The 20,038-nt window shown below is 40.4% G+C and overlaps 1 protein-coding gene across 5 annotated transcripts in view; it reads left to right on the forward strand.

The window, feature by feature from the left end:
• SEC13 (SEC13 homolog, nuclear pore and COPII coat complex component) overlaps nucleotides 1–12,727 on the forward strand; it is a 42,966-nt gene extending 30,239 nt beyond the window's left edge. For 2 of the 5 annotated variants that reach the window (XM_044916442.1, XM_044916446.1), the window contains exons 6-9: nucleotides 1,615–1,748; nucleotides 2,172–2,295; nucleotides 3,197–3,343; nucleotides 12,138–12,626. In XM_044916442.1, the coding sequence (XP_044772377.1) occupies nucleotides 1,615–1,748; nucleotides 2,172–2,295; nucleotides 3,197–3,343; nucleotides 12,138–12,251 (519 nt within the window). In that variant the 3' untranslated portion in view covers nucleotides 12,252–12,626. Of the gene's footprint in view, nucleotides 1–1,614; nucleotides 1,749–2,171; nucleotides 2,296–3,196; nucleotides 3,344–12,137 lie in introns of all 5 variants that reach the window. The other 3 variants (XM_044916435.1, XM_021694880.1, XM_044916438.1) reach the window with 3 other exon arrangements.
• Nucleotides 12,728–20,038: the final 7,311 nt, after the last annotated feature.

Genomic DNA, 20,038 nt, shown 5'->3' on the forward strand with positions numbered 1-20,038 from the left:
GTTAAGCATCTGCCTTTGGCTCAGGTCATGATCCCAGGATCCTGGGATCAAGTCCCACATTGGGCTTCCTGCTCAACGGGGAGCCTGCTCCTCCTCCCTTTTCCCTTGCCCCTACCCCAGCTTGTGCTCTCTCTCTCTCTCTCTCTCTCAAATAAGTACAATCTTTTGAGAAATAAAAAAATAAGAGAATCGGTCATCCTTTTTTTTTTTTTTTTAAAGATTTTATTTATATATTTGACAGAGAGAGACACAGTGAGAGAGGGAACGCAAGCAGGGAGAGTGGGAGAGGGAGAAGCAGGCTGCCCACCAAGCAGGGAGCCCGACGCGGGGCTCGATCCCAGGACCCTGGGATCATGACCTGAGCCAAAGGCAGACGCTTAACGACTGAGCCACCCAGGCACCCCTCAGTCATCCTTAAAGAATGGCAGGGAACCAGTTCATAAAGTGTGAAGCATTTATCCTGCCTTTCCTATCTGACCTGTACCCATAGGGAGCCAAATATTAATGAAGGGAATTGCTCCTGTCTAGATTATTCTATATAATACATAACAAAGAAATGAATACAGAATCACCATTTTGTAATGTCCAGTGAATTAAAAGAGGCATAAGGGGCGCCTGGGTGGCTCAGTTGGTTAAGCGACTGCCTTCGGCTCAGGTCATGATCCTGGAGTCCCGGGATCGAGTCCCGCATCGGGCTCCCTGCTCAGCAGGGAGTCTGCTTCTCCCTCTGACCCTCCTCCCTCTCATGCTGTCTCTCATTCTCTCTCTTGCAAATAAATAAAAATCTTTAAAAAAATAAATAAATAAAAATAAAAGAGGCATAAGAACATAAAAAGACAACCTGACATCATTTGCCTCCCAGTGAAAGAATACTGCCTGTAGTCTTAACAAAGGGGTCAGACTTGAGTCTGATCCAGTCTGGGATCCAGCTGACAATTTTCAGGAATTCAGAAGAATTCAGAGGTCTGAGTATGAAATAGCAAATCAGCCTGAGAGTCTGTAGGTCAGATGACTGGTCTTTCTTCAACAAAAACATTGTAAGGAAAAAAAAAGATCAGAAGGGGAATCTATAAATAAGGAGATCTAGAAAAGATTAAAAAAAAAAAAAAGTTTATGGCAAGACTAAACTATAGTATCTAGGGATGCATATTTGGGTGACAAAACTAAAGAGAAAAAAAAGGAAGAAATCAGAAGTCAGGAAGATATTACCGAGGAGGAAGGGCTATGATTCAGGTGAGACATAATGACAGGGCTTCTTGGGTAAATGGCAATTTGATATCTTGAACTGGTAGTGGTTACAAGAGTGCTTTAGAGTAACTCGTTAAACTTTGCTTGTTTTTCTGAATCTGTGCCTCTCTTCATATTTTTTAAAATGTTCTTAAATTCCTGGGAGTCCCTAACTCCTACTTTAAATATGTATTGCTGAAAAATACATGCACTGTTAGGACTCCTTGAAGGAGCATTATGGGGGCTAATCCCTAATTCATCAAAACAGCTGTCCTACATAATCCTGTCCTGAGAATTGGAGGGGAAATACACTGCAGCTTTGGGTCTGCAGAAGCAGTGCTCTGTTGCAAGGCAAAAGGGCAGTCATCCCAATCCCCCTCTTTACAGATTGGCTGCAATGCTGTCAGTTGGGCCCCTGCTGTTGTACCTGGAAGCCTCATAGACCAGCCATCGGGGCAGAAGCCCAACTACATCAAGAAGTTTGCATCGGGCGGCTGTGACAACCTCATCAAACTGTGGAAGTAAGTGGGGTTGGTGGACTTACCCTCAAGGGGACACCTCTTACCTTCTACCCTCCTACCTACTATGACTCAGCCACAGTTCCCAAGAAACAGGATCACCTTCTTTTGCCCTCCTGCCCATAGAATACTGTTTTCAATCTGTCAGAGGACATCCTTTAAAAACAACTTGGCCTTGCTCAAGCACTTTAATTCTTTACCTACTTCCCAACTGCCGGAGCCGTTGGCTGTGGGGGAACATTTCTTGGAGGATTCCTTTATAGCTGGTGAACTGAGTAAAAATCTACAAGGTCAACGAATGAAATCAGAAAGATGGAATAGCTTCTTGGCCCCTGCAGAGCCCACAGGGTGGGGGTACAATGGAGGCGTGGGAAACACACCTGGGCTGCTACCTGCTGCTGCATTCTCCCTTTCATCTCCCGTTAGGGAGGAGGAGGACGGCCAGTGGAAGGAGGAACAGAAGCTAGAAGCGCACAGTGACTGGGTTCGAGATGTGGCCTGGGCCCCCTCCATTGGCCTGCCCACCAGCACCATCGCCAGTTGCTCCCAGGTCAGCTCAGATCCATGAGAGCCTCCCGTGTTGTTTAATCTCTGAGTAAGTCCCATCAAACCTTCCGGTCCCCCTAAGGTAAAGTCTAAAAAGGTAAGGGCAGGGCAACAGGCACCTTTGGACCAGTGCAAGTAGGAGAGTGCTTGGAGCCAGGTCATGCTATGGCAAAGGCTTGATCAGAAGGCACAAGTGGCTTGCTTCCACCGAGCCATGAGCTAGGCCAAACCCCGGACCAGTGTCCCCTTCTCAGCATTGTGCAGCTGGGGATTAGAGCTGCCCAGGTATATTCTGAAAGCATTCCCAAGCAGGGACCAGGGGCAGTCGGAAGTTCTAGGATCTTGGACTCACCTACCTTTTCAGTCTTCACAGACAGATTACAAAGGAAAGACTAAGGACAACCCTTTAAATTATATGCTAACCCCACCATAGACAAAGGTTAGCCAGGCTTCATTTGAGCCTGTTATGTTTGGTCCTGAATTTGAGATGGACTTTTTCAACTTGTCCCTTCTCATTCTCTAGCTTGGTTTACAGACAGCCATACCCATTCGGTTGAGAAAATTAGAGCCAGAGGGAGCCAAAACAAGGAAGTAACTTGGCAGACATGAGGAAAACCCAGAGAAAATTTTAGAGTTAGCAATGTAAAGTCCATACCTGAAACCAATATGAGCACGAGAACCTGGGAGACTGAACCAATGTGAAATGTGTTCGTGGGGTAAAGGGATAATGCTGGGTTGGAAATCGGCTGTCACAGGTATCCACAGCCAGGAAGGCCTCGGCTATGCGTTGTGCTGAATCCCCCACCCCATTCCTGCCGAAGTCCAATATGCCTATAGATCGAGAGGATATCCCCAGTTCAAGATCCCTGCCTTACCTTCCCTGATTCTAGCCTGTCTTTTCCCAGGATGGTCGTGTGTTCATCTGGACTTGTGATGACACCTCAGGCAATACGTGGTCACCCAAACTATTGCACAAGTTCAGTGATGTTGTGTGGCATGTGAGCTGGTCCATCACAGCCAACATCCTGGCTGTCTCAGGCGGAGACAATAAGGTACACTCCATTTCCATGACATGGTGGACAGGGTCCTGTTTGTCTTTAATGTGCCCACTGGAAAGTGCAGTTGGATTCTCCATGTGATGACAGGCTTGGAAGGAGCCTTAATGAGGACTGTGTTTTGAGCACATCTCTTAATTACATCACTAAATCTTACAACCCCCCACCCCCCGCCCCGAGGTTGTTTTTCCCCCCTTTACAAATATGAAAGAAGCTGACAGTGGTAGTTAGGCTTGCATAGGGTCACAAAGCTCTTAGGTGGCAGAATCAGTAATCAGGCTTGAGTTAACTCTCTAAAGACACTGACTGCCCTGGTAGTCTGTTGCCTTAACCATTTGACCACCTTGTCTTCATGGTGACATTCAATTAGCACTGCTTAAAATGTTATAGATTAAAAAAAAAAAATCTCACACAAAAGCAAAAAGATTGGAAGGTTTTTGTCAGACACCTAAGAGGCATATTTCTAAAAATCAGTATAATTCAGGGGTGTTATTATTCACCCACTATACCTCTTCCTACTGTGCTATGAGCTGTACAAAGGAAGGGACATGGAGACAAAGAGTAGCTCAGAACAATATAGCAACAAAGCGAATGCACTTGAAAAATCCTGACTACTGCACTGAAACCCACCATATAAAGTTATGGATCCTCTGCCTGAGAGAAGAGGTCAGCTAGGGAGATGGCAGTGGCTTATTACTTCTTCCTTTCTGGAGGCAGCTTTCTTTTTTAATCATGACAGAGTACATAGTTCACCCATCTAAACCATTTTTAAGTGTACAGTTCAGTAGTTTTGAGTACATTCACATTATTGGGCAACCGTCACCACCATGCACCTCTGGAACTGTTTTCATCTTTCCCAGATGAAACTCCCTCCTCACTGAACACTAACTCCTACTCACCCCAGCCCCCCAGCTCTGAGCACTGTTCCACTTCCCGTCTTTGTGAATTTGACTGCTCTAGGGACTCAATGTAAGTGGAATCCTATAGTGTCCTCATCTATGTTGTACCATGTGTCCGTTTCTTGCCTTTTTAAGATTGAATAATACTGTGTTCTACCACATTTTATTTATCCACACATACATTGATGGACACTGGGGTGCTTCCACCTTTGGGTGTTGTCAGTAATGCTGTGCACATGGGTTTATAAATAATACCTCTTTGAGACCCTCTGTAGTTTTTATCCAGCCAGGGGTCCCTTTCATGTGTAGTAGTCCCAGAAAGATCTAGTAGGCCCCATCTCAAAGCTATAGAATTTTAGAGCTGGAATGACCCTAAAGAAAACTAATCTAATCCTCTTTATTTCTAGTAAGTGCCAGAGACAGGACTAGACCCCAGGTTTAGTGGCACCCAGGACAGGCCAACAGACCCTGACTTGACTGAGGAGCCCCACCATAGTGTTTACAAGGCAGTAGGCAAGTGCCTGGTTGGACATTCCACTTTTGTAGTCTGCTGTCATTATTCTTTTATGCTTCTTATTCTTCTTTATCATCTTCTTTATCAGCCTGTTTCCTACAAACAGCTCAACTCTATTGCTGTCTGCATAGTATTCCTTCACTACAGGACTTAGTATGTTCTCAGTCTAGAGCATTCTGCACAGTGCATGTGTAGTAGATAGTCTGTCTCTAAAGCAGGAATTCTTAAAATCATTTTTTTTTTATCAAATACACGTACATAGCTTGAGGTAGTTTTTATTAGGTTATGATTTTTAATGCTTTCTCCTAATTTTCATTCTCCAGGAACAAACCTTTTCAATGCTTAGCTGTTTCTTCTGCTGTTTACTTCAGTGTAGAAATAACATACTTGCTCATCTGTCATCTGCCTCTAGCACACTTCTCAGACTTTAGTACTAAACTTGTTAAGACATGTATTGCCAAGCCCACCCCCAGAGCTTCTCAGTCAGTGCGTCTGGGCAAGGACCCAAGAATTTGCAGTTTTCCCAAGCTCCTGGTCGCTGCAGATGCCCTGGTCTAGAGGCCATGCTTTGAGAACCACTGTTCTCTTCCCCTGTATCGCCTCACAGAAGCTACAGCAACTTGGTTAAAACAACATCCATTGTTGTTATCTATTAGTAGTAGTAGTATTATTATTACAACTATTACTGTTATTTCATGTTATAGCATTATTATTCACAGCATTGCCCCCCTCTCTGTTTTTCTTATTTTTTGAGGTGTTCTTTTTCCAGTTTTATTGAAATATAATAGACCTGCATCAAAAGTTTAAAGTGTATAGCATAATGGTTTGACTTACATGTACTGTGATCAGCACAGTAAGTGTAGCATCCATCATTTCATATAGATACAATAAAGAAAAGGGGAAAAAGAAAAGCTTTTCCTTGTGATGAGAACACTTGGGATTTAGTCCCTTAACAGTTTGCACATAGACCACAGTTTTCACATAGACCATTTAGTCTCTCACAGTTTTCACAGAGACAGTGTGACTATGGTCATCATTACATCCCTAGTACTTCTATGTCTTACAACTGCAAGTGTATACTTTTTGACCCTCAACTCCCAACTCTGGTAACCACAAATCTGAACTCTTCTGTGACTGGTTTTGGGTCTTTTATGGGTGTTTTTAGGTTTGTTTCTAGATTCAACATATATAAGTGAGATCATACAGTGTTAGTCTTTCTTTCACTTATCATAATGCCCTCAAAGTCCACCCACATTGTCACAAATGACAGAATTTCCTTACTTTTTTATGGCTGAATAATATTCCATTGTATATATATATGTACCATGACTTCTTTATCCATTCATCTGTCAGTAGACACTTAGGTTGTTTCCATGTCTTGGCTATTGTAAATAATGCTACAGTGAATTAGAGTGCAGATACTTTTCAAGATAGTGTTTTTGTTTTCTTCAGATAAATACCCAGAAGTCAAACTGCTGGACCATATAGTTCTATTTTTAATTTTGTTGAGGATCCTCCGTACTGTTTTCCATAGCAGCTGTACCAGTTTACAATCCCACCAAGCGTGAGCAAGGGTTCTCTTTTCCCCACATCCTTTCCAGTACTTATGTTTTTGTCTTTTTGATGATGGCCATTCTAACGTGTGAGGTGCTATCTTACTGTGATTTCGATTTGCATTTCCCCAGTGATGAGTTATGTTGAGCACCTTTTCATGTACCTACTGGCCTTTGTAGATCTTTTTTGGAGAAATGTTCTATTCAGGTCTTTTGCCCATTTTCTAATTCGATTATTTGGCTTTCTGGTATTGAGTTTTAGGAATTCTTTTGATATTTGGATATTAACTCTTTATCTGATGAATGACTTGCAAATACTTATTCCCAGTCTGTAGGTTGTCTTTTCACGTTGTTGATTGTTTTGCTGTGCAGAAACTTTTTAGTTTAATGCTGTCCCACTTGTTTATACTTTGTTGCTTATGTTTTAGGTGTCACATCCAAAAAATCATTGCCAATACCCATGCCAAAGAGCTTGTTTCTTACATTTTCTCCTAGGAGTTTTATGGTTTCAGGTCTTATATTTAAGTTTTAATCTATTTCAAGTTAATTTTTGTGAGTGGTATAAGATAAGGGTCTAGTTTTATTCTTTTACATGTGAATATCCAGTTTATCCACCACCATTTATTAAAGAGACTGTCCTTTCTCCATTGAGTATTCTTCACTCCCTTGCCAGTTATTAGTTAACCATATATGCTTGGGCTTATTTCTGGGCTTTTGATTCTGTTCCATTTATCTATTTGTTCTCATACCAGTACCATACTGTTTTGATTACTATAGCTTTGTAGCTTAAAATCAAAAAGTATGATTTTGTTCTTTCTCAGGGTTGCTTTGGACATTTGGGGTCTTTTGTGGTTCCATATAAATGTTAGGATGCTTTTTTTCCTACTTTTGTAAAAAATGCCATTGGAATCTTGATAGGAATTGCATTGAATCTATAGATGGCTTTTCGTAGTATTGACATTTTAACAATGTTGGTTCTTCTAATCTATGAACAAGATACCTTTCCATTTATTTGTGCCTTCAGTTTCTTTCATCCCTGTCTTGTAGTTTTCAGAGTAGAGATCTTTCACCTCTTTGGTTAAGTTCATTCATAAGTATTTTATCGTTTTTGATGCTATTGTAAGGATCATTTTCTTTTTTAGATACTTTGTTCTTAGTGTATAGAAACGCTATTGATTTTTGTATGTTAATTTTGTGTCCTGCAACTTTAATGAATTCATTATTTAGATCTAAGTTTTTTGATGAAATCTTTAGGATTTTCTGTATATAAAATCTTGACATATAAAATAGAGACATTTTAGTTTTTCCTTACCAGTTCTGATGTCTTTTTTTTTTTTCTTGCCTGACTGCTCTGGCAAGGACTTCCAGTACTGTGTTGAAAAGTATTATATTAGCTGTGGGCTTAGCATATATGCCTTTAGGAATTACCACAAACAGATGTTATATGTTGTCAAATGCTTTCTCTGCATCTACTGAGTGATAGGATTCTTCTTTCATTCTATTGTGAGGTATCACATTGACTGATTCGCATATATTGAATTATCCTTGCATTCCATGATCCTGATCATGTCAAGTGATCCTTTAAATATACTGTCAAATTCAGTTTGCATCTATATTCATCAGAGTTATTTGTCCATAGTTTTCTGTTCTGGTAGTATCCTTTTCTGGCTTTGGTATCGGGGCAATGTTAGCCTCATATAATGAGCGTGTGGGTGTGTTTCTTTTTTATTTTTTTGGAAGATTTTGAGGCTTGATATTAATTCCTTAAATGTTTGGTTAAATTCACCAGTGAAGCCATCTGGTCCTGGGCTTTTTTATACACTAGGAGATTTTTGATTATTGGTTCATTCTGTTTCAGAAAATTTTTTAATTTTTCAGATTTTTTCTTCCTGATTCAGTACTTGGTGATTGATGTTCTAGGTTTCTGAAAATTTGTTTATTTTTCCTAGGTCCAGTTTGTTGACACAGTTGTTTCGTGGTAACATCTTACTTTATTGCTGTGATTATCATTTGGAATGTCTCCTTTTTCATTTATAATTTTGTTTTGGGTACTCTTTTTTCTTTGGTTAATTTAGCTAAAGTTGTGTCAGTTTTATCTTGTCAAAGAGCCAACTCGTAGTTAATCTTTTCTGTTTTCCTGTTCTCTGTTTCATTTATTTCTGCTGTGATATTTATTTCCTTCCTTCTGCTAGCTTTGGGTGAAGTTTGTTCTTTTTCTAATTCCTTAAGGCATAGGATTAGGTTATTTATTCGGGATAGGTCTTGCTTCTTAATGTAGGCATTTACTGCTATAAACTTCCCTTTAAGAACTGCTTTTGCTACATCCTGTAAGCTTTGGTATATTGGGTTTCTATTTTTGTTTCAAAATAATTTATTTCATTTCTTCTTTGATCCATTGGTTGTTCAAGAGAGTATTTAATTTGCGTGTATTTGTGAATTTCTTAGTTTCCTCTTCCTATTGATTTCTAGTTTCATACCATTATGGTTAGAGAAGATACTTGGTTTGATTTCAGTGTTTAATTTGCTAAGACTTGTCTTGGGTGTAACATATAGAAAATGTTTCATATGCACTTACTGTATATTCTGCTATCAGAAGGTTCTGCATATGTTAGGCCCATTTGGTCTATACTGTTGTTCAAATCCACTATTTCCTTATTACCTGTCTGGATGATCCATCCATTGCTGAGAGTATTCAAGTCCCCAACTATTTTTGTATTACGCTTTCTCTGTTTAGTTGTTAGTTTTTTATTTGTAGTTAGAACTGTTATATCTTCTTGATATGTTGATGCCTTTCTCTTTTTTTTTTTTTTTAAGATTTTATTTATTTATTTGAGACAGAGAGAATGAGATACAGAGAGCATGAGAGGGAGGAGGGTCAGAGGGAGAAGCAGACTCCCTGCCGAGCAGGGAGCCCGATGCGGGACTCGATCCAGGGACTCCAGGATCATGACCTGAGCCGAAGGCAGTCGCTTAACCAACTGAGCCACCCAGGCGCCCCTCTTTTTTTTTTTTAAAGATTTTATTTATTTTTGAGAGAGAGAGCACAAGTAGGGTGAAGGGCAGAGGGAGAAGCAGACTCCCTGCTGAGCAGGGAGCCCGATGCGGGACTCCATCCCAGAACTCCGGGATCATGACCTGAGCTGAAGGCAAACACTTAACCGACTGAGCCTCCCAGGTGCACGGCCCCTTTTGTCTCTCTTTACTATTTTTAAAGTTTATTTTGTGTGATATAAGTATAGCTACCCCTGCTTTCCTCGTGATTACCATTTGCTTGAAATATCTTTTCCTATCCTTTCTTAGTCTCTGTCTTGAAGGCTAAATGAATCTCTTGTGTGAAGCATAGTGTTGGATCTTGGTTTTTGTATTCATTCAGCCATTTGTTGTCTTGATTGGAGACTTTAATCTATTTACATTTGAAGTAATTATTAATAAGTTAAGGCCTTATTACATAATTGCTATTTTATCATTGCTTTCTGTTTTGTTGATCCATTGTTGTTTCTTGTTCTTTTTTTGTGTTTTGATTTCTAATAGTATCAGTATGCTTTGACTTGTCATGTTCTTTTGTCTGATTACTACAGGCTTTTCCCCTGTGGCTATAAGACTTACATAAAACATCTTAACTTCAGTAGAATTCCTAATCTTTACACTTTTACTTTTCCTCACCCTTACATTTTAGGTTAGTGATGTTACAATTTACATATTTTATAATGTATAACTAATAACAGTAGGTATGATTATTTTTTACTACATGTTTTAACTTGTAAAGGAGTTATAAGTGAATTACACACCACTGTCATATTACAGAATCCAACTTTAACTATGTATTATCATTACCAGTGAGTTTTATGCTGCCTTATATAATGTTAATAAGCATCCTTTTATTTCTACTCAAAGAATTCCCTTTAGCATTTCTTGTAAGGCAGGTGTAGCTGTGATGAGTTCCTTCAGCTTTTGTTTATTCAAGAAAGTCCATCTCCTCTTCATTTCTGAAGGACACTTTTGCCTGCTGTAGTATTCTTGGTTAACAGGTTTTTTTTCTTTCAGTGTTTTGAATGTGTCATCCCATTTTCTTCTGGCCTGAAAACTGGAGAAATCTGCTCATAGTCTTATGGGGGTTCCCTTGTATCTAACTTTTTTCTCTAGCTGCTTTTAAAATTCTTTGACTTTTGACAATTACAACATCTTTTTATAGCCTTGTTTGGGTTTAGCCTGTTTAGAGCCTCCTGGATCTAGGGGTCTATTTCCCCAAGTTTGGGAAGTTTTCAGGCATCATTGCTTGAAATATACTCTATGTCCCTTTCTCATCTTCTGGAATTCCTCTAATGCAAATACTGCTTCTTTTCATTATGTCCCATTGCAGTCTTTAGTATTTTTCTGTTTTGTTCCTCTGGGTAATTTCCAGTGTCCTGTCCTCCAGGTTGCTGATTAGTTCTTCTACATGGTCAACTCTGATTTTGAAGCTCTGCTACATTTTTCGGTTAGTTTCTGGTGGTTTTTTGTTTTTTTGGTTTTTTAATGGTGTCTATTTTAGTTGAACTTAATTTCATTTAGTTGTCTATATGTGCTTGTAGTTCACTAAACTGAAGAGGATTGTTCTGAATTCTTTGTCCCACAGTTCATAGATCTTCATTTAGTCAGAGCTTTAATTTCCTTTGGTGTTATATTTACCTGGTTTTCTGTGATCCTCATGTGAGCCTAGAGGATGGACTTCACTGTTGCCTGGATTCTCTGGTTAGGCTTTCTATACAGTCAGGACTGGCCTCTCTGTGAGTCTTCCCAGACTGTTGTTTGGAGATGCAAATTAGGCAAGAGTGAAGACTGACTATCCTAGTTAGATGAGGCCACTAGTTTTGCTGTGTAGGTGGGAGGCCACGCACTGTGTGCTCTATTCTAGTGCCACTGTAAGCAGGGCTGTAGGATGGGCTCTACAGCTTCCTGCATGTTCTGCTTAGATAAAAAGTAGTTTTCCTGCCCTGGCACAATGGGAAAAGCAGCTGTAAGGCCAGTCATATTTTTTTTGTGGTCTTGACTCAAGCCAACCTGTCCCTAAGTTTCCTGGTGAAATAAGGCCATTGGCTTTTGCTGTGGGAGGCCTCCAGCTCTGTCCACCCCCCTTTCTGCTACAGTTGCAGGGTCATGCAACTTCCAGGTGTTGTAGTGAGCCCTTGCTGTCTGATGGGCCTGGGGGCCATGCTCTTCAGCTGTTTGGGCTAGGACTCAAGTCTGCTACCTGGGCAGCCCAACTTCAGGGACCTCCCAGATTTTTCTGAACCAGCTTTCTGGATGTGAGGCAGCAAGGGCCAGGAACTGCAGCAGGTGGTGGGGGCTGTGACTCAGCTTTTCTGTCTGGTCTGTTAATATTCCAGTGCCAGTTCCTAGAAGCCCTCCTCACTTAGTCACAATCAGATTCCCAGTAATTCCCAGTTCCCACAAAGCGACAACTTACAACGCTGGATGTCACCCCTGTGCTCTTTTCCTTCTGGAGGAACCATAGGTTGCACGTGGTGTTATGCCAACCTGGGTGGGGGGCCATGCAGTCAGCACGTAGCCTTCCCACTTAGCCTTCTGGTACAGTATCTTGGTCTCGGTGGTGGAGGGAGGTGCTTCAGCCTCACTGTGCTCTTCTAGGATTCCCTCTGGTTTCTTGTTCATGAATAGTTCTTCCTGTGGGGGAGCCTAAGTCAGGAACACCCTTTGTCACCATCTTGGTGAGGTCACTCTCCCTACCCCTTCTTTCTTAATCTGTGGGGATAAGCCTAGTCATGGCCTGATGGGAGAAGGTGAGGGGTGCAGACCTGTGACAGGCTCCGTGTGCTGGCTTGCAGGTGACCCTGTGGAAGGAATCCGTTGACGGGCAGTGGGTGTGCATCAGTGATGTCAACAAGGGCCAGGGTTCCGTGTCTGCTTCCGTCACAGAGGGCCAGCAGAACGAGCAGTGACAAGACAGGCAAGGCCCAGCGCCCCACCTGCTGACTCCAGGACTGCCCTTTCCTGGACCAACTGACCAAATAGCTGGGAGGAACAGCTCCAACACGATTACTTTCCCAGGAGTAGTACAAATGCAACCAGATTGATCATCTGCCTTAACATGATTTGATATGGTTTGTAATTTACTGTCCTGCTGAAAGCATTCATGTTATGAGGGAAAAAGCTACAAATGATCTTCAAATCTATTATTTTAAAATATTTTTGGCCATTTTTATGTACCCTTTGGGTTCAGGCATTATTTGGGGGATTTTGTTTCCAAAAAAAATAAATTCATATTGCTTATAATTCTTCCTGCATTACCCTAACCCCTCCCTTAAAAGCTTATTTTCATTCTCATTGCAAGATCAGTGTACTAGAACAACGTTCGCCAAGACCCAGGTCCCTTAGCACCCCCCCCCCGCCTCCCCCCGACACACAAAAATTTGGTCTGTGCCTGTAACATGCCCATGATTCCAGTTATACTGAAGGGGCCATACAGAGGGACGAGAAAGGGATGCCAGATGTGGACTTCGGTGACAGGGCTTGTATCCTCTGAGCACACACCCTCTTCTGGAGAATGGGAATAAAAGTCTGCTTTACAGAGAAGACTCAGATGAACTACTGCACGTGGGTGACCCATAAAATGTCATGCCAGTGGAAGGCAGTATTAACCAAATAGCAAGAGACTGGCCCAGAAAGTGGGCATGCTTTATTCATGTTATGGACCCGGTCAGTGAGGGCGGGGCCTGTGCTGGAGACCATGGTTCTGGTCCTGCTCAAGGCTGAACCAAGTATCACCACTTAGCAGAGGCCCTGGGATCCTCACCTGAATCAGCAGCCGCCAGTTACTGAGGCCTATTGAAGCCGGCACTGCACTAGAGACCCTGCACATTGGGCAACACAACAGACTGGTGCAGGTGTGTGTCCCCAATTTACCAGTAAGAAGATAGAAGACCTGCCCAGGGTTGTCCACTGCCAAGTGGTAAAGCCACTATTTGAGTCCTGATCTGGCTCAACTCCAGAGTGGCTGCTGTCAAAGGCAGAACTCGGAAGGGGGTGTGTGGAGGCTCCTCAACTATAATCTGGGGTGGTGCTCGCAGCAGACCTTTATGCGAGTGCACTTAGCTTTGCAAAAGGTCAGACCACTCACCTCAGGAGGTTATGTGCACAAGGAAACGTGGACCCCAGTTCTTCTACCTGCTCCTCATCCATTTTTCAGCAGTAAAACCCATTTTAAAATACATATTAGATCATAATGCATAAAATGGGAAAAGGTGGAACGACTATCCTTGAAGTAAGGCTAGAGAGGCCAGAGCCCTGCCTCTCGGCCTCCCACACTGTTCTGCACAATCCAGGCCTTTGGAGAACAGTATGGGAACTTTCTTACTCTGTCCAGTAGGTTCTAGCTTAGTTTGGACAGTGCTTCTGTCCATTTATTTGGATGAGAAAACACCCACAAAAGCACCTTTGCATACACTTCTCAGTGGACAACTACTACCTTTAGTTCTGGTTAGCTCTTCACATGTCTACCTTCCCTAACAAGCTCTGTGCTCCCCCAAGAACAGGCCTGGTCTTCCTTATGGTGCCTGCTACCCTCAACAAATAATGAGAAGCAACTAATCCTGTGTCACACAATGGGTTGGTGATAGGTTAGTGGGCTCCTGGCCATATGCTGTTGGTAGCTCACACCACCAAGATCAGTTAGGGTAATCTGGAGGTAAATGAATATTAAGGTAAACCCTTTCTAGTTTATGCTTAGAGTGGTAACACGTTAGCCATTCCTGGAGTGAGATCCCTCAAATTTGTTACCACTAAATAGGCTAATCAAGTGGAAATACCATGTGTCAATCTTCAAGGGCATTTGACAAGCCCAAGTGATAGAAGTATAAAGGTAATTTAGAGAGTTAGGGTAAGAGAGCAGTAGCAACCACAATGTTTTTTAATCCTTTCACAAAAACAAAGCAACTGGAATAGGAAATGAAACCCCTAGACATTAAGGTAGTTCCTCAAACCCTAGAACGTGGAGGATTAGGGCCAAACCATATCTATAATACCTGTGTAGGAGCAGCATAGGCAAGAAAGAGGGGAGCTTTTATGGTCCTATGAGCCAAGTAACCCAAGAATGACCAAGTATTCATCCATTCAGAACAGAAACCTCAACAAGCCAATGTGAGAACTGTCAAAACTAGAAGATTCACAGGCTCTCACAAGTGATTTCTAAAAGATTTCCACTGCCACGCATGAAGGAGTAGTAGCTATAAGAGTTTCCCTTACACCACAAACAACTAGAGAAACAATATACATGAAACAAATGCTTACGGACATAGGACAACAGACAGTGTTGGGGTAAGGGAAACAAGTGAGGGGAGCACCAGTTGCCCCAGCTTACTGCCTAGGAGCAGCTTCCAGGCCAAAGGGCAGGGAGACAATCCAGAGTCTAGTGGTCAAGTTGAAGAGACAGAGGTCAGAGTCCAGAAAGCTAAGCTAGAACCTACTGGACAGAGTCCTGGAGAAAAGGGAGCTGCTCAGAGCAAGCTCCTTAGATCTGTGGAAGCATCTCCTACAGTCTGACCCTAACCTGCATACATGAAAGGCAAAACTCTTCATGACCAGAAACCAACAGACCACACAATTCTTGAACTCACAGAGATGGAATAGGTCATGTGCCCAAGATCCAGAGTGCAACAACTTCAGAATACACAGAGCATTGGGTAGAGTCCTAAGAAAGATCATGTCTTAATAATACATCTTAAATTAGGTCTAGATTAGAGGCTCCTCTGGACCATAAAACCAAGCCTTAAGGTCCACAATAATTTCATTTTGTGTCAGGTCAGAGCCCAACACTCTTTTAAAGGAAAAAAATTAAGCACCTGAAAACATAAAACTCACATAACGTCCAGCTTCAAATCCAAAATTACCAGGTGTGCAAAGAAGCAAGAAAATGGGACCATAACCAGAAAAGAAAAAAAAAATGATACAGAAATGAGACCATGAGATTAGCAGGTAAAGACCTTAAAAACAGCTATTATATGTTCAAGAATGTAAAGGAACAGGAACACAAGAAAAATGATACCAAAAAGTTGCAAATGGAATTTCTAGAAATGAAAAATTCAGTATCTAAAGTGAAAAAATATGGAAGTAAGAGCAGGCAGACACTGCAGCAGAACAGATAAGTCTGAAGACAGCAGCAATAAAACTATACAAACTGAAGCACCTAGAGAAAAAGAGACTAAAACAAACAGATCAACAGACCTGTGGGACACTATCAAGTAGTCTAAAGTATGTGTAAGTTGGAGTCCCAAGGAGGAAAAAAAAAAAAAATTTAAGGGGAGAAGGGGACAGAAAAAAATATCTGAAGAAAAAAACAGCTAAAATTTTTCCAAGCTGGATTAAAATTATAACCCTACAGATTCAAGAAAATCAGAGAAGCCCAAGCAGAACACTAAACACACATACAGACCCCATAAAATTGCTGAAATAAAAATTATAAAATCAGCCAGAGAAAAAAAGACATACTACATACAGAGAAACAAATATAAGAATGGCAGCCAGCTTCTCATCAGAAATTTTGCAAGCCATAAGAAAATAAACGTCTTTGAAGTGGTGAAAGGAAAAAAAAAAACATCAGCCTACAATTCTATAGCTAGTGAAAACATCTTTCAAAAATAAAAGTGAAATAAGGAATTTTTTAAATTAAAGCCAAAAAAATAGGCACCAGGAGAACTGCATTACAAGAAATGTCAAAGGAAGTTCTTCAGGCAAAATAGTATCAGATAAAAATTTGGATCTATACCAAGGAATAAGGAGCACCAGGAATAGAAAAAAAATCTGGGTAACTATTACACTTCTTTTCCATTTCTTTTATCTCAAAAAAATATTTTAAGTGCATTGTGGGGCTTACAACTTACGTAGAAATAAAATCAGTAATAACAATCGCACAAATAATGGAAATGGGGAAATTGAAAATTTTCTATTGTAAGGGTCTTATAGTACCTATGAAGTGTTATATTTGTTGAAGGTATACTGTATTATGTTGAAATTGTATTTTTAAATCCTAGGTCAACACCTAAAGAATAAAGCAGAGAGGGCGCCTGGGTGGCTCAGTCATTAAGCGTCTGCCTCGGCTCAGATCATGATCCCAGGGTCCTGGGATCGAGCCCCGCATCGGGCTCCCTGCTCGGCGGGAAGCCTGCTTCTCCCTCTCCCACTCCCCCTGCTTGTGTTCCCTCTCTCGCTCTGTCTCTCTCAAATAAATAAATAAATCTTTAAAAAAATAAATAAACCAGAGAATATAGCTGACAAGCCAATAGTCAAGATAGCAGGAAATCCTAAAATATACTTAATCCAAAAATGGTTATGAAAAGAAAAAGGAAGAAAGACTAGATGGGAAAAAAAGAAAGAACAAATGGGACAAATTGAAGGCAAACAGCCAGCTGGTAGATTTAAACCAAACTTTGTAGGTCATTGCAATAAATATAAAAGGACTAAACACTCCAAATGAAAGGCCCCTGATAAGAGATTATCAAAATGGACTTTTAAAAAAACAAGACTCAACTATATGCTGTTTATATGAAAGCCACTTTAAATATAAACACAAAAACAAAATAAAGGACATCATTATATGAAACGAAAGATATACTATGTAAACAGTAATCAAAAGAAAGCTCAGTTTCTATATTAACATCAGATAAAGCAGACTTCAGAACAAGAAATATATTAAGGATAAAGAGGGACAGAATAATAAACGGGTCACCTCCTCAAGAAGACTTAACAATTCTAAATATATATGCACCTAAAATAGAGCTTCAAAATAGGTGAAACAAAATGGACAGAACTGAACAGAAGTAATCTACAATTACAGTTGGAGATCTCAACATTCCTCTCTCAGTAACAGAACAAGTAGACCCCAAAAAATCAGTCAAGTTATAAAACACATTAACCAGCCAAACACTCAATTTGACCTAACGGGGATTCTACCCAACAACATTTAAACTCATTCTGAAGTACTTTGGGAACACTCATCAAGATGAGACCAATTTCTGAACCATAAAACAAAATTTAACAAATCTAGAAATACTGAAATCATACAGAACACATTCTGTGACTATAAAGAAAGTAAATTAGAAATGAGTAATAGAAAGGTATCTGGAAAATCCTCAAATGTTTAGAAATTTAAGCAATCCACATCTAAATAACTAATGGGCCAAAAAAAAAAAAAAATCACAATAAAAATAGCTATCTATAGAGGAAAAGAAAAAACAGAGTGGATGGGACAGGGATGGAAGATGTGGTCTCTGCATGTACTTTGTTTTATACCATTACTGACTTTGGAGCCATGTAATATTTAATAACTCCAAAAATATGAAGTTATAAAAGAAAAATATCCCTAAAAGTTGGGGGGGGAAAAAAACGTAATTTTAGTTATTTACAAAGGCCATGCCATAACCACACAGAGAAAATAAATATTCAAGTGACTTTAAAAGTGTTTTGAATGTATACCCCTAATAGGCTGCATTTAGTAGTTTTATGATTGGTAATTGTAGTACTCTTATTTTGATAGTATTATGTTGACATTGCAAGATGAAGTAAGATAATGGTAATTTTATTAAGGTAATTAGAAAACAGGATTATTGGGATAAAGAAAAGAAATTTAAGTATAAAACCCAGGAAATGAAAAAAACACTGACCTTAAATTTTATTTGCAAATAACAGTATGAACTCAGGACTTATTTTTATCCTTCTAAAAAGTATGTATTTCTAATCTTATGCACAAGATGAGCCCAGGATTTCTTACTGGGACAGAAAATAAGGAAGCAATTTAAAAACTATAGGGTCAGGACGCCTGGGTGGCTCAGTCGTTAGGCGTCTGCCTTCAGCTTGGGTCATGATCCCAGAGTCCTGGGATCGAGCCCCATGTCGGGCTCCCTGCTCCTCAGGAAGCCTGCTTCTCCCTCTCCCACACCCCCTGCTTGTGTTCCCTCTCTCACTGTGTCTCTCTCTGTCAAATAAATAAAATCTTTAAAAAAAAAAAAAAAACTATAGGGTCATGTCAAAAGCAGCACATGGGAATCAACACATCAAATACGGAAGCATCTAAAAGAATAATGACTATAACTGATTGCAACACTTACATAAAAAATCCATCCATGAGTTTACGATAGGAAGAAAACTTTGGAGGTTGCTAAGACACCAACCTTATTTTGAAAATAAATAAATTTTTTAAAACCCTGCATTTGGGCACCTGGATGGCTCAGTTGGTTAAGCGTCTGCCTTTGGTTCAGGTCATGATCCCAGGGTCCTGGGATCAAACCCTGCATCGGGCTCCCTGCTCAGCAGAGAGCCTGCTTCTTGCTCTCCTCCCTGCTTGTGCTCTCTCTCGCTATCTCTGTCTCTCTCAAATAAATAAATAAAATCTTAAAAAATAAAAATAAAAAATAAAATCCTGCATTTATCCTGCCTCTTCTGTACGAACTTTATCAAGATTAACAAAATAATTGAAGGAAAAATGCTAATAAATGTAGAAAGCAACAACAGAATAGAAAAATCACCATTTGTAATTCCTAGTAAAAAATGAGTGTAGACAACAATAATTAATGGTACATAAGTCCACTAAGTGAAAAGTTCATAAGGTACTACGTGTTGAGGTGTAACTACTAGTTTAGAAAAGCAGGCAGGAGAATAACAAGTCAGACAATGCCACAAGGAAGTGGTCAGCTAAGTCCAGAATGTGGGAAATTGTGCAGGACATATAGTCTGTTGTGTGAAAAGAATGATGGGATGGAAGAGAGGGGCAGGTAGGGGACTGTTGTAGACTAAGAAACTTAAAGGACCGGACAACCAAACGTGGGCTCTGGATCTTCTGGAAAGAACAAGATAAGGCCACAGCCAGAGATCTAAGCAAAACAGATACAAGTAACATGCTTAAAGGAGAATTTAAAGCAACAACCATAAGGACACTCACTGGGCTTGAGAAAAGAATAGGAGACATCAGTGAGACCCTTACCACAGAGATAAGAGTTAAGAAAGGTATCAGAGATGAAAAGTGTAGTAAATGAGATTAGAAACACACTTGAAGCAATAAACAGCAGGCTGGAAGAAGCAGAGAAACAAATTAATGACCTAGAAGACAAAGTAATGGAAAGCAATGATGCTGAACAAAAGAGAGAAAGAAAAATGAGAATAGACTTAGGGAACTCAGTGACACCGTCAAATTAGTAACATTCGTATTATAGGAGTCCCAGAAGAAGAAGGGGGGGGGGGGCAGAAAAGTTATTTGAAGAAATAATAGCTGGAAAATCTTCCCTAATCCAGGCAAGGGAATCAGACCTCCAGATCCAGGAGGCACAGAGAACTCCCATCAAAATCAACAAATGCAGGCCCATGCCAGGACATATTGTAATTAAATTTGCAAACTACAGTGATAAAAAATCTTAAAAGCATCAAGACAAAAGAAGTCATTAATTTATAAGGGAAAATGCATAAGGGCTAGCTGGAGATTTTTCAACAGAAAGTTGGCAAACCAGAAGGGAGTGGCATGATATATTTAAAGTGCTGAATGGGAAAAATCTGCATCCAAGGATACTCTATCTGGCAAGGCTATCATTCAGAATAGGAGAGGTAAAAGAGTTTCCCAGATAGACAAAAACTAAAGGAGTTCATGACCACTGAACCAGCCCTGCAAGAAATATTAAAGGGGACTCTTCAGTGAAAGGAGAGACCAAAAGTGACAGTACAAATGCAGGAAACAGAAAAGCAGTAA

The sequence above is a fragment of the Neomonachus schauinslandi genome, chromosome 1 (assembly GCF_002201575.2).
Source record: "Neomonachus schauinslandi chromosome 1, ASM220157v2, whole genome shotgun sequence".
Taxonomy (NCBI): domain Eukaryota; kingdom Metazoa; phylum Chordata; class Mammalia; order Carnivora; family Phocidae; genus Neomonachus; species Neomonachus schauinslandi.